We start from the raw sequence: 14,460 nt of genomic DNA, 5'->3' as shown, positions 1-14,460 counted from the left end.
ACACATTTTAATGCTAAATCTAAAAAAGCTAAACCCCATGTTTGATCTGTTTAGTTGCAATGAGGTCAAAGAGAATATCAAACTCCACAACTCAAAAGCGAAAGGCTAGCAACTAAAAATGAAGAGTAATTGTCTAAGGTTGCGACCAAACAACTGGTAGTGGTTTCCATAAATACAAGGAGTATGGCATTCCAGGCTTAATCTCTACTCAAATTGTGTTTTTACGAAAGATAGTTAGGGAATCTAAATCATGATTTTATATGGTTGAGTATGGAACAAATGTTGATGACATGATGTATTCGTTAGTGGAGAACTCATGGGATCCCTTTTGGGGTGGTGGTGGATAATCATGATATAGCAGGATGTTGAAGCTAAAGAAGGAATTGTTGTGTTATGGATTTTTATCTTCCTTTTGGCATCATTAATGGTATGGTGACTATGCATTGGGTCCCACTCCTATTATAAGTAGGGGTGGGTAAAATTTTCGGGTTTCGAATAGAACGAGTATTTCCTTAAAAAAATAATACCCAATACCCGACCTATATTGTAATTCGGGTTTTTGGGTTTTTGATCGGGTCGGGTAATTATCGGGTATACCCGAAAATGTTTCTTTTTATTTTTACTTTTATTTTTGCATTTCAGTTGGTTTAATAAAAAATTGAGTAGCAAAATATTCCATTTCAAGTTAAAGAAGCCAAAGGTATGTGAGTATTTTGAGGAGCATACGCATGTCATTCTAGTCTATTGAGTCTCGAGGAAATTAACCCCATGTTTAACACACATATTTTGAATCCAACTAATTTTAGGTTATATTGTAATCTCAACTACAACAATTTATCATGTTTATTATTGGATTAAATAACTCTTATTGGGTTATATTCAATTCAAAAACAGAATTTGTTGCACCACTTCATTGTTACTGTTGTATAATGTATATAATGATGCATGGCTAGTGAGAATGCATCAGGACAATTTTCAGCCTATAACGAAGATGGAGGCTGGAATTGTATCTTTGAGGATCAGAATTCAGAACAAGAAATATGGAGCGTGTCTGTGTTTGTTTGTGTCGATCAAGAAGAAGTGAAGGGTTTTAATTTTTTTTCAAGCGTGATTTTGCCTCTTGTTACCAATAGTCCAATACCCTAATATAATATATGGGATATGAGATATACTAATATTTAAATATACTATGTATTATTTTAAAAAACGAATTCGGGTATTCGGATAGTTCATACCTAAAACCCGACCTATACTATTATCGGGTTAACCTATTACCCGAATGTTTATACCCGTTACCTACTCTACCCGAATTCAAAACGGGTTGGGTGTGTTGAACGAGTTTTGGTTATTTTTGATAGGCCTACCTATAAGAGTGGGCGGGGGTCATGAATGGGTTAGTGCGTATATCAGTTTCGACACCAAAATCAGCAGTTATGGAGTAGGGTTGTTGAAGCAGTTGTAGATTAAGCATGCAGAGTAAGGTTCTGGCGTCCAACATACCGTACCCAAGGTACTGGATGAAGAAGCATTGTGGTTTCTAACATACTACAATTGTGGTTTATGGTGTCCCATAATTGTGGTACATGATAAGAAGGTTGCAGTTCTCAAGTCAAGCCAGATGAGTTGTCAAAGTATTTTTAGGCATAGCTCACAAGTAAATTTTAGATCAACTCGTCTCTATAAATAGATCTCCTTTGTACAAATATAATCTTATGCAGAAACAAGTGTCTAATATTATTAATAAAATCTCTCTCTAGTTTATCCATGGGCATAGCTCGATTTCTATGATCGATTGAACCACATTATATCATTGTGTCCTTTACCTTTTCACATCTTTAATTGTAGTGTTAAGATCGATAAATTTGAAGGCCACTATTTTAATTTTTGGAAGATGTTATTTGAATATTATCTTTACTGGAAGAAGTTACACGAACCATTGAATGAAAGAAAAATTGAAGCAATGAAACTAGATTGAACTTGTTAGATCGACAAGGTTTTTAGCGTGTTTAGGTTGTGGTTGGCAAGAAAAAAAATGTTGTGGCACGTTTAGGTTCTATTCTTAATAAGTCATCGTCCTATGAGAATTCTACCCATTTATAACATTTTTTTTCTTACACAATATACTTGGAAAAATCTACCAAACTATAATAATGAAAAGTGTTTTCTATTTGGATGACATTGTTATAAATTATAATTGGGTAAAAATTTCCTAATACTAACAGGGAGAAATGAAAGTATGATGTTGTAATAAACAAATAAACAAAAAATGTGTTACTAATTCTTGCACTTGACCAGATATCATAAACCATCATCAGTCTCAGTCCCAGTCCCAATCCAACTGGAACCATAATCTTTGATTATATTCCTCATCTTCATTATTTCCCTAATGTCACTAACACTATCCCATCTCCCTACATCCGCTAGAGTATTCGATAATGCAACATAAGCTCCTGGTCTACTATCACTACTTAACTTAAAAAGCTCATTGGCTGCAATACTTGCCATCTCCACATCACCATGTAGTCTACAAGAACTAAGCAATGCGGCCCACACATCAGAATTCGGCTTCTCGGGCATTCCCATTACAAACTGAAATGCCTGATTTACCCTTCCTGCTCTCCCCATTAAATCAACCATACAAGCATAGTGCTCCATGTGTGGTTTCAATAAGTAATCTTTCTCCATGATTCTAAAGATTTCTTGACCTTTAGACACCAATCCAGCATGCCCACAAGCTGAAATAGCACTAAGGAAAGTGACATGATTTGGTGTAATGTGATGAACGTTTTGCATTTGATCAAAAAGCTCAAGTGCTTCATTTGGATCACTGTTTTTTCCATACCCATCGATCATTGAAGTCCAAGAAAAGACGTTTTTTACATGCATCCCATCAAAAACTGTTCTTGCATCTTCGATTTTTCCACATTTTGAGTACATGTCAATTAGAGCACTTCCCATTTTGATATTAGTTGAGAATTCGGTCTTCATGAGTTGACCATGTACTTGTTGACCAACTTCACTTGTTGATAATAAAGAACAAGCTCCAATAATGCTTGCAAATGTAGACATGTTAGGCTTAAAATCGAATCTTTGCATGTTTATGTAAATGTTCATGGCTTTCTTGGAAGTTTCAATTGATTTGCTATAACCTTCAATCATTGCATTAAACACCACTACATCTTTGTGAGTTGTTTTATTGAAAATTTCTTCAGCATCTTCTATATAACCTTGTCTCATATATCCAGAAATCATTGATGTAGAACAAACTATGTCCTTTTCGTTCATGAAATCAAACACTCTTCTAGCATAGTCTACTCTCCCACTTTTCACATACAAATCCACTAAAGCAGTAGAAAGAACATCGTCAACTACAACATAAGATTTCACAATCTGGGCATGGACTTCCTTTCCAATTCGACATCCAATTGGGAGTATACTATCACTAGTGGAAGCCTTCAAGATCATTGAAAATGTATACCCATCTGGCTTTTCGTTACATGAAACAAGTCTTCTAACTAAATTTAATGACTCGACCACTTCACCGTGTTTTGTATACCCCGCTATCATGTAGTTATAAGCGGTAAGAGTTGGTTGACGCAAGTCGTCGAACACTTGGCGTGCATAAAGCAAACAGGAACATTTCAAATGGAGAATCAGAAGTTTTATAGATATGTTTGTGTTGGGTCTGTACCCGGTTTTGATAACATGGGTATGAATCTTTTGACCATGCCAAGGGGTGTCTGAATTTATGTAAGATTGGAGGAGAAGTGAGAGGGATGCGGCAGTTGGTGGATGACCATGACTGGAACTCGAAGTCTCCGTCTGAATCAACGCGTGGTTAGGATTTGAGATGATTCTTGAAGAGGAAATTGAGGATTTCAGTAGAGATAATTTGCCCATTTTTCAATGTTCCATTATGATTTAGAATAGAATCCAGCAAACGCAAGAGAACTTCCCTTTGAGAATAGGATGGATATTGATATTCATTGAGTCTAATGGGCCCCAAATCTTGACGGACTAGTTCGGAATATTCAAGCCCAAAGAACATAACATGGTTCATATATTTCTCTACTTTTAGTATAATTAAAGAAAAAAATCAATAAGCAACTATCATATTGTTTCATCTAGTTTTAATCAAGTTAACTACCCTAAATTGTCAGTTTAAGATTAATTGATAAATTAAAGGTGGTGACAACAACTATTAAGAATAAGAAGCTTGAGCTTACATGATACTGATTGGTTTGAGATAAAATAAAGACGAAATCTATGAGGACGATGTTGTTCAAAAAAAATGGTTAGAAACTACTAAAATATCCAGGTTATTGGGTTTCAAGCATTTTGGTCACTCTGATCGATTTTTGTGTTTTGGGTTGTGAAGCTCTTGTAGTTATATTTCATTTTACTATCGCTTTCAAATGTCATTTAGGTGTACATAGTCTTTACCTTGATGGATATAGCCATATAGGTGCCAACATAAAAAATGGGTCGGGAAATATGAGACAATATAACAAATGGACTAATACAAACATTGGCCAATAATAGAAATGATATATGCTAACATCCTTCTGCATTTTGATCGAAATAGATTGCCTAACGTTCAACCTGGTTTAGAAGTCGAGAAAAAAAATAAGGATGGTAATCCCTTGCTGAAATTATCAGTGTATTGCGAAAAGGATGGGACGTGGAACACACAAACAAGATCCGAACTTGATCTCTAATAAAATGAATGTCAAACTCGATGTACTTTGTGCGTTGATGTTGAATGGGATTACTCGATTGGAGAACATGTAAACAGCAATAATGTTATCGTAGTAAACAATTGTGGCTTTGTTTGGTGGATACTTGTGCTAGCAAAGAAGATTGTGGATACAACAAGTCTCAACAACAATGTTCGTAGCCCCTCGATATTCAGCTTCAGCATTGGAGCAGTATATGATACATTGGCGTTTTGACGACCAAAAACTAGATTATCGCCTATAAAAGTCTAGAGGTGGTCGAGTAGAGGGATAACCGCCATAGTCAATGTTAGTAGTGTTAGAGTAAGCAACAAGACCGGATGATGACAAGATGTATAGTTGAAGGTCGCGATCAAGTGTCCCACGAATGTACTAAAGAATATGTTTTAGAGCCTATATGTGTGGCTCTCGGGGATCGTGCATGAAAATACATAATTGTTGAACCACAAAGGACATGTCACGTCGCATGAAAGTAAAGTAATGCAATGCACTAACTAAAATACAGTGTAGGATCTAACATAGGTGGTCCCTTTCTAAATGGCTTTGACATGTGTGCGACGTGGGATATATTTTTTCATGTTAGCACATTGAAGAAATATAAGGCATATTATGTTGAGATAAGAAAAGACCAAAAAGAATGTGAGTCACATAAATGCAAGAAAACAGTTAAAATGATCGAAATTTGTAATGGCGAACTCTCAAGCAAATAGGGAGATGACACATTCAAGAAGAATGGTGGATGATGATTTCTAAGTACACAATATTAGTCTCCAAGAGAAAATGAAAGAAATCAGTCAGTATGACGATGCTGGAAAACCAAGTTGTTAGACAAGTTCTACAAATCGTTGGTACAAGGATGAGAACAATATGTATGGTTTTTACTATGACATTGTCTATAAGGCGCACCTTATATCTTGAGTTTTATATAGTATTGAACTTAGAGCATCCACAATGGGGAGTTTAATGGAAGAGTTGAATGAGGTGTCATGCTTACTTGTCATTCAAGGAATACAACTCCACCACTGTGAAATGCCACATTAGCATTCAATGGATTTGGAGTTCAATGGTCATTGAACTCTTCAAAGGGAAAAAGGAAAGTCTTTAAATCTTTAAATAAATATTTTTTTAATATGTTCGATTTTATCTTCCTGAAATCATTGTTGAAATGATTTGTTGATCTTTGCCGAAATCAACAACATTTTCAAGTTTATGTTGATTAATCTTTACTAAAATATTCGCTAAAACGTTTTCTTTGTTGATGATTAATCTTTGCTGAAATCATCAACATTTGCAACTTTATGTTGATTTTGTTGATTATAGTGTATAATCTTTGTGGATATCGTTTTTTTCTGATTCATGATCAATCATTGCTAAAATATCATAGATTATAGATTAATTTGAAGTCCTTGTTATGTGAAAATTGTTGGATTAGTGTCTAAGTCCATAACTATTTTGGTATGTACTTGACCCGATGGTGCATGGTCCTTTTGGGTTGCCTTCACCAAAGCAACTTGATTGGACAAATGAATAAAGAGAGAGAGGATAATATGATTTATTAATATGTTATAAGAATAATATATTAAAGGAGAAATCATATTTGTTTAATTAATATTGGTCAATAATTAATTAAGAATTAGTTTTGTGATCAAATATAATTAATTAAACTAGAGGGGCTGAATTGTAATTATGTGATAGTTACAAAATAAGGTAAGGATTACCTTATATATATGGTGAACGAATTTGAGGTGTAAATCCCTTAGAATTCGAGTATGATAAGGATTCAAGGATTATCTTATTGGTTGCTTAATGGATAATCAACTAGATAAGGATAATGACTGAAACCCTATCTCTACACCTATATAAACACCCCTAGGGCTATGAATTCGTGTATCCCTTCCCAAGAGGTCCTAGATACGAATTCTAACCTCTCACTTCTCTCTTTATACCTTCTCCACTTGCTTATGGTGTTTGTAAGCCATTAGAGGAGTGACACTTGTGACTCTATGCATTCCAAAGTCAATACAAGGAGGAATTGGGATTGTTATTACTACATAACAATCAAGGTATGTTCTTAAACCTAATTACATGTTAATATGATTACTTGCATGCTAGAATTAGGGTTTATAGTCTTGGATTCAAAGCATGTACAATAGAGAAACCTAGATCCAAGCATTAGGGTTTGTATGAGCACATAGGATGTCTTATGACCAAAACCCAACAAAAATGTCATTATAATGTATAATCTTTGTTGAAATCTATCTTTTTTATGCATGATGCATTGGTGCTGAAACGTCATAGATTATAGATTAACTAGGCGAATATCCGCGTGTTGTGCAGAAACACCTATATAGTTGAAGTCTTTACAAATATATGGTTTTTTGAATATAACAATAAATAATGTTGTTAAATTTGATATAATAATTTGTATATACTAAATTGATATAATATATTGATTATTTTGAATTATATGATAATATATATATATATTTATTATAACTTCATAATCTTAATCGTTTAAATGACTTCTACCCGCGAGTTACACATGAATAAAATTAAATATAATATATGATTTCATGTTATTTATAGTTGTTTTTATTGTTAATTAATTTTTTGAAATTTATTTGCTTAATGTTTTAATTTATATCATTATAATTATTTAAAACATCAAACATTGTTTTTTATTTTAAAGCTAACAATATAATCATTTATATAGAGTTATTTTTAACTATTGTTATTGTAAGTTATTTTAAGCTACTTATTTGAAAATTTTTAATGATTACATAAATATATTTAGGAAATATTTTAGTTAAACTGATATTGCAATTTAGTTTTTTGCATTTATCACTACAATTTATCGATTTAAACTATTTACAAAATATTCTTTAGTTTTTTTAAATGGAACTGAAATTTATATTTGAGTTGACATTGTAATGCGCAGAAACACCTATATAGTTGAAATCTTTACAAGTATATATTTTTTGAAATATAAGACTAACGTTGTTGTTAAATTTGATATAATAATTCGTATATTAATTTGATATAATATATTGACTATTTTGAATTATATGATAACATATAAATCTATTATAACGTCATAATCTTAATCGTTTGAATGACTTCTACTTACGAGTTACACATCAATAAAATTAAATATTATATATAGTTTAATATTATTTATAGTTGTTATTTTTAACCAATTTTTTAAAATATATTTGCTTAATGTTTTAATTTCTATCATTATAATTATTTAAAACATCAAACATTATTTTTTTATTTTAAAGGTAACATTATAATCATTTATATAGAGTTATTTTTAACTATTGTTATTATAAGTTATTTTAAACTACTTATTTGAAAATTTTTAACGATTATATAAATACATTTAGGAAATATTTTAGTTAAACTGATATTACAATTTAGTTTTTTGCATTTATCACTATAATTTATCAATTTTAACTATTTACAAAATATTATATAGTTTTTTAGTGGAACTGAAATTTATATTTAAGTTGACATTGTAATGTTATATTTAAATTAACAATTTAACTATTTTGTCCAAATTGTTCAAAAATTGTAGCTTTAAACTGATAATGGTTTACATGCAACGATATTTTAAATCTAATAAATTAAGTATAATATGTTAAAATTTAAAGACATAACTTTATAAATAGAAGTAAATATATTATTTTAAAATTGAAATTTAGTATATTTATGATTACACTTTAGGTTTAATATTTATTTAACCCTATTTATGAAATAATATTTCGGTTGTTTAAGTTAAATAAATTTTATATTTAAGTTGAGCCTATAATGTTATATTTTAATTAATAATTTAAGTATTTTATACAAATTGTTCAAAAGTTATACCTTTAAAATGATAATGGTTTACATTCAACAATATATTAAAACTAATAAATTAAGTATAATATGTTAAAAGTTAAAAAACATAATTTTATAAGTAGAATTAAAGATATTATTTTAATATTGAAATTTAGTTTATATATGAATACACTTTAGATTTGATATTTATTTAACCTAACTACCAAATTATAATTATTATTATAAAAAATTTGAAAAGTTATGGAAGTTTCAAATAAATATAGTGAAAGGAAAAAAGAATGGGGGTTTCAAATGCATGAGATTCAAGAAAAAATGTTAGCTTTATAAATACTGTTGTGTTTAAAGTTCCTGCTATAATGTTATGTTTGCTAAAGTATGAATTTCATTTTTTTTTCTTTTTTGTTATTAGCAATGAGAGATAAACATATATGGTGATATGAATTTTATTTCAATGTAATAAAACTATAATAATTAAAAGTTTGGTGTTAGAAAAACTATTTTAAGTTTATAAAATCATTTTATATAAATCAGTTTATTGCAACATCATACAAACGTTAGAAAACAAACAAACTTATTATTACAAATTACAATAATTTGTTCACCTCTTCTGCAAATGATTGCAAATATGGTTTGCAGAGTACATAATTTTTCGTTTCGGCAAAACTAAGTCGGTTGACATGTTAAGAGCTTCAACAAATAATGTGGGTGGAAAATAGAAGTGAACATATTGACTATTATTTATTTATTATTTATCAAAATTTATTTAAGATTTCAATAATTTAATCACATGCTATGATTTACCGAATTGTACTGTTGACATTTATATCCCATGGCCCATTCTAATAACATTCACAGATCTGCTGCTTTCTTCAATAATACAATCAAATTATAAAGTGTGTTTATGTATATGCCGATAAATAACCACATAGACCGGACATCATTTCATGATTATCGTTTCTACTTAAGAAATTGCTAGTTCACACATTATTTTGTACTGCTTTTCAAATTATCTACCCACTTTTCACATTGATTTTTTTTTTATTTGATTATTTAATAAAGTTTTGTTTTCTTATCGAGCAACCAAAAAGTAATTTACACTTTTTTATGTGAGCATTTCACGGATTTATAGATTTATCACTTAGAATCTACATTACAAACATTAAACAGAACATAGTCAACTATTTATTGAGTTTATAATCTTTGGTCACACTGAATTTAAATTACACAATCTTATTTCGTCTTTAAACCCAAAACATTAAAAAATAAATAAATAAATAAAATCCTCGTACTAAAAACTAAATCTTATTTCTTCTTTGACCGCAATGAAATGGCAAGTAACATGCTTGACCGACTTCCTTCCCCCTCAAGGATATCATATCATAAAAATCAGCGTCTTTCATAGATCCACACATGGCTTGTCGTTTAGTGTTTTTAGACATGAAAAAATGTAAAATAATGGACATCTTATATAAAGAAAAAAAAGATTATTATTATCATGAGAACACTGCTTCTCTTAAATCACGAGAAGAAAGTTAATACCATCACCATAAGACTAAAAACAAGAGTTTAATTTAACTACTATAAACAAATAGATTCTTATTAGATTATATCATACGAAACATTCTTCATTCTATATTTTTTTAATTCCATGTATTAGATTATATCATACCAAACCTAATCCTCCCCCAATTCATATTCATACACACAACCAAATAACCCAAAATCGATGACAAATAAATAAATAAATAAAAGAGGATAAGCCCCTAAAGAGCTATATTCCTAACTTAACTTCTAAACACGCTACAAGAATTATTTTTTTTCTTTTGCAAAATCCAATAACTTAAATGATACTGGGCCTAACTTCACCTTTATTCATTTAGTAAAACATACAATTAAGTAGCAAAGTTGGGCAGCTTAGAAAAGTTTTAACAAAGTTTCAACTTTCACCTAACAAGATCAAATACATTTCTTTTTCCACTTAACAGGATTCATGCATTAACTTAAGCACAAAAGAAATCAAACACACACCAGTTATCAATTCAGCACCTTATCCATACAGCACTTATTTGGAAAGAGAAAGGAAACAGGCCCTAAGAAGCACATTCCATATTCATATTGTAGAAACAAACTAGAAACTATAATAACAGAAGTCAACAAAGATCTAAAACATATTGGTATTACTAGTAAGTAAAGTAAACTCAGATCCACAAGTCAGATAGGATAGACAGATGAGATAAAGAGTGAGTGATCATGTAGCAAGCACTTAATGGGTACAGACATCAGACAGCAAGCAAGCAAGCAAGCAGAGTCCATTTATCACCAAAACCAAATAAAACCATTTGTCTTCAACTCAACAAGCTCTTAATTCTCATACACCTGAACCAAATACATCATTTAACCAATAGTACAAATTCAACAACAGTAAAAAAAAAAATGACAGAAAAACAGCTTAAAAGGAAAACCACCTTCACAATGTAATGCTTCAGTTCAGAGAAAGATGAAACTCTCAAGAAAGATTATTAAACCCAACAAACATAACAGTAACAAACCTACACTTACTAACTAAAAACTAGCCATAAAACTCAATAACTACCTGTTGAAAAATAACATCTTATTTTTAGCAAACATAGCTTACCAAAAGAAGAGCAAATAACACTAAACTTCAGACATCTACCACTGAAACAAATAAGTCAATCTGACACGTAAAACAGTTGAATATAAGAACAGGTATAAACTCAGAGAAAATTTTCAACTCACAAGAAACTTATTAACATGTTAGGGAAAACACAATATATATATATATATATATATATATATATATATATATATATATATATATATATATATATATATATATATATATATATATATATAATGCATATGCAAACATGAAATAAAGAAGAGGTCAATTAGTCAATAACTAACTACTTCCTAATAAAATGAGTGAATGAATCTTTTTAACCATTGCACTTGTATTTCCATTGCAATGCTTGGTTTGAAATCAAAAATCAAAAATCAAAAATACAAGTGTAATGGTCCAATTAGTAAATTAGAAAATTTAAAATGTGAATTGCGCATTAACCTAATCATATGACTAATAATATTAGCTTAAGCAAAATAAAGAAGAGTAAACATATAACGTTACCTCAGTAGTAAGGGGGCCCACCCTGATACATCTGGCTAGGTGGACCTCTCGGACCAGCTGGTGGCATTTGTGAGCCACTGCTGTATCCACCGCCACCATAATTGCCACCATCGCCACCACCATAACCACCACCTGAGCTCGGAGGAATTCTAGACGACCCATAATTGTTATACCCAGGGTAATCCCCGGAGGCAGCACCACCTCCATAATGTGAGCCACTGCTGTATCCACCGCTACCATAACCACCACCACCGTAACCGACGCCGCCACTACCACCACCATAGGAAGGTGGCCCTTGATTACCATAGCCATGACTACCACCAACTGTTGAAGGCAATGAAGAGTTCATCTGTGGATTTTGATGAGGAAGAGGACGCCCACTAGAATATCCACCATATGATGTTAACCCACCTGTATTCCACCATTAAAAGACAATGATGGCTTTATGAACTTGATAGATTAGTAGAAGAAGATAACGCTAACAAGAAAGTAACCTTACCCGGCATACCATAGCCAGTATTCATGGACCCTGGCATCGAACCAGTTGGAGGAGCAGAATCAGGCATTCCAGTTGGTCCCTGAGGCCCACCTCCTTTCCCCTTCTTCCCATCGGTGGCCATTTTACAGTTAACTTGGTGTCCATCGATGTTCTTCATCGGATCAACGATTGAATTCCTGGCGCCTTCCTCCGTCTTATACACAAAAAACGCAAACCCCTTTTGTTTCCCGGACTGTTTATCAAACCCTAATGGCCCTTCTTCAATCTCACCATACGATGAAAAGTGACTCAACAATCTCTCCGACGAAAGTTCAAAGGGAACATTGCCGACGTAAATCTTCCTCGTCGACACATCAACATTATTCGAATCTTTAGCCGCTGCTAATTGCGCTACCGTAATACGACCATCGATCTTCTTGCTAGGTTCCTTTAAAGCCAAAATTGTACCGTCTATATGCTTAAATGTAACAAATCCATAACCTTTCGATTTGCCTGTGTTTTTATCGGTTATCACAATAGCCTCTTCGAGTTCTCCGAAACTCGAAAAGATCGATCGGAGCTTTTCACTGGTGGTTTCCCAACCGATGCCACGGATGAAGAGTTTACGTTGGGTGGGGTCAGAATCTGCGATGGAGCGGACGGCATCTAAAACAGCAACATCGCGTACGACGACAGTTTGTAAGACGTCAAGAAGCTGTTCTTTGGTGAAGGGTTCGAGGATCTTGCGTGCATCTTGGGGACTGAGACTGCAAGAAGAGAGGGAGAGCGGCTGAGCAACGACATCGTTGGGGCCGGCCGTTGTGTACAGAACGCCGTTCTCTTCCGTCTTTCTCTTCTTTGATAGCTCCATTTTTTTCTTGCCGGTGAACTGTAAACCCTAGCGACACAAAGAAACCCTAGAGAGAGAGAAAGAGGAGTTAAAAGAAATTGTACCTTCGTTGGTTCAATGACACATGATAGAAGTGTGAAATGAAAGATTAAAATAATTCCATTCTTTGAAAATGTATAACGAATGTAATATATTTTTTGTTTTTAGTTTATATTTATCTTTTTAATTTGTTTAATTGTAAATATTTAGTTTTATGATTCGTTTAAAAGTGCAAAACTTAGTGTACGGAACTTGAATTAACTTAAGATCAATATTTGATGCTAATATTTTAGTGGGAAAATGACCTAAAAACCCAACGAAGTTTCCAAACCATTTAAAAAAACCCAATCATGTTTTGTCTGTTCAAAAAAACCCAACGAACTTAACATTTTGTCTAAAAACTCCAACGAAGTTCCAAACCGTTCAAAACATTCTAATTTTGTTTTGTTTAAGTTCGTTAGGTTTTTTTTGAACAATCAAAACATGATTGGAGTTTTTTAAACGTTTTGAAAACTTCGTTGGTCTAACAAGTTATTTTTCCGACACGGTAATAAGCCACATCATATGTTTCTCTTATTTGACTTTCAGGAAAGTGTAACTTAGTTGGGGTTTTTAGAAAAAATGTTAAGTTTGTTGGGGTTTTTTAAAAAGACAAAACATGATTGAGGTTTTTTGAACGGTTTGAAAACTTCATTGGGCTCGTAAGTCATTTTCCCTATTTTAGTTCACTCAAGTTTGGTAAACGAGTCTTATCTTGAAATATGAAGATCAACAAAGTATTCAACAAAATATTTAAGTAAAGTAAAGTGAGTATGAACAAAGTAAAGATAACTTAGGAACAAGAAAAATGTTGGCATCTGTGAGGGTGATGGTTGATTCTTTGTTCCGAGAGACATAATATTTGTACTTAAGATCAAACTTGCTTTGAACTTTGTTACTGTATCCAACGATCTTGGTAATTCGCTTTTGAGACCACACTTCTTTTTGGGGACGTGCGTTGATGGAGTAGAAGGTTTTCAATCTCTCACGCTCTGTCCTGATGATTATTTGAGGATCATCATTCGAGTGAAAGGAGCGTACTTGATGTAGAAGTGACCGTGAGGAGAGATTGGCAGATCAAGTTGAACGACATCCTGTGTTGGAAGATCGTAATACATGAATGGCACAAAGTGTATATCGTGAATAACTCCTCGGAAAAGAGGAGATATGCCCAACATCGGATTCAGATTGTCTTTCAGCGCTTGAATCTTGATGCTTTCTTCCAAAGCTTGATCGATTTTTCTTGAGATCAACCCTCGGACTTTTTCAACATCTTCACTAGGTTGTCTGATTCAGTAGCAATCTACATGCCTTTGTCTTGTGGAGGTACATT

At 32.3% G+C, this 14,460-nt stretch overlaps 2 protein-coding genes across 3 annotated transcripts; both read right to left on the bottom strand.

Moving 5' to 3' along the window:
• Positions 1-2,225: 2,225 nt before the first annotated feature.
• On the bottom strand, positions 2,226-3,951 carry LOC145038557 (Tetratricopeptide repeat (TPR)-like superfamily protein). The gene has a single exon (XM_078986881.1). It carries the CDS (start codon positions 3,898-3,900, stop codon positions 2,299-2,301), a length of 1,602 nt encoding a protein of 533 aa, XP_078843007.1. The 5' UTR covers positions 3,901-3,951; the 3' UTR covers positions 2,226-2,298.
• A 6,639-nt stretch (positions 3,952-10,590) lies between these two features.
• Positions 10,591-13,190, bottom strand: LOC145041994 (RNA-binding (RRM/RBD/RNP motifs) family protein). 2 transcript variants are annotated; one of them, XM_078990268.1, is made up of 3 exons: positions 12,221-13,190; positions 11,722-12,132; positions 10,591-10,952 (listed from the first exon to the last, which is right to left on the bottom strand). In XM_078990268.1, exons 1-2 carry the CDS (start codon positions 13,068-13,070, stop codon positions 11,723-11,725), a joined length of 1,260 nt encoding a protein of 419 aa, XP_078846394.1. In that variant the 5' UTR covers positions 13,071-13,190; the 3' UTR covers positions 10,591-10,952; position 11,722. The 2 variants fall into 2 exon arrangements, with proteins under 2 accessions (XP_078846394.1, XP_078846395.1); XM_078990269.1 differs by lacking the exon at positions 10,591-10,952 and adding an exon at positions 11,026-11,271.
• Positions 13,191-14,460: the final 1,270 nt, after the last annotated feature.

The sequence above is a fragment of the Lactuca saligna genome, chromosome 4, assembly GCF_052625555.1.
Source record: "Lactuca saligna cultivar CGN05327 chromosome 4, ASM5262555v1, whole genome shotgun sequence".
NCBI classification, from domain to species: Eukaryota; Viridiplantae; Streptophyta; class Magnoliopsida; order Asterales; family Asteraceae; genus Lactuca; species Lactuca saligna.
Note: the sequence above shows the minus strand (reverse complement) of the source record. Positions and strands in the feature narration are given on the sequence as shown.

Coding starts and splice junctions, on each gene's coding strand:
- LOC145038557 (XM_078986881.1), bottom strand. CDS start 3,900: ATGGGCAAATTATCTCTACTGAAATCCTCAATTTCCTCTTCAAGAATC.
- LOC145041994 (XM_078990268.1), bottom strand. CDS start 13,070: ATGGAGCTATCAAAGAAGAGAAAGACGGAAGAGAACGGCGTTCTGTAC. Junction 12,133..12,220: donor TACTGGCTATGGTATGCCGG/GTAAGGTTACTT, acceptor GGTGGAATACAG/GTGGGTTAACATCATATGGT.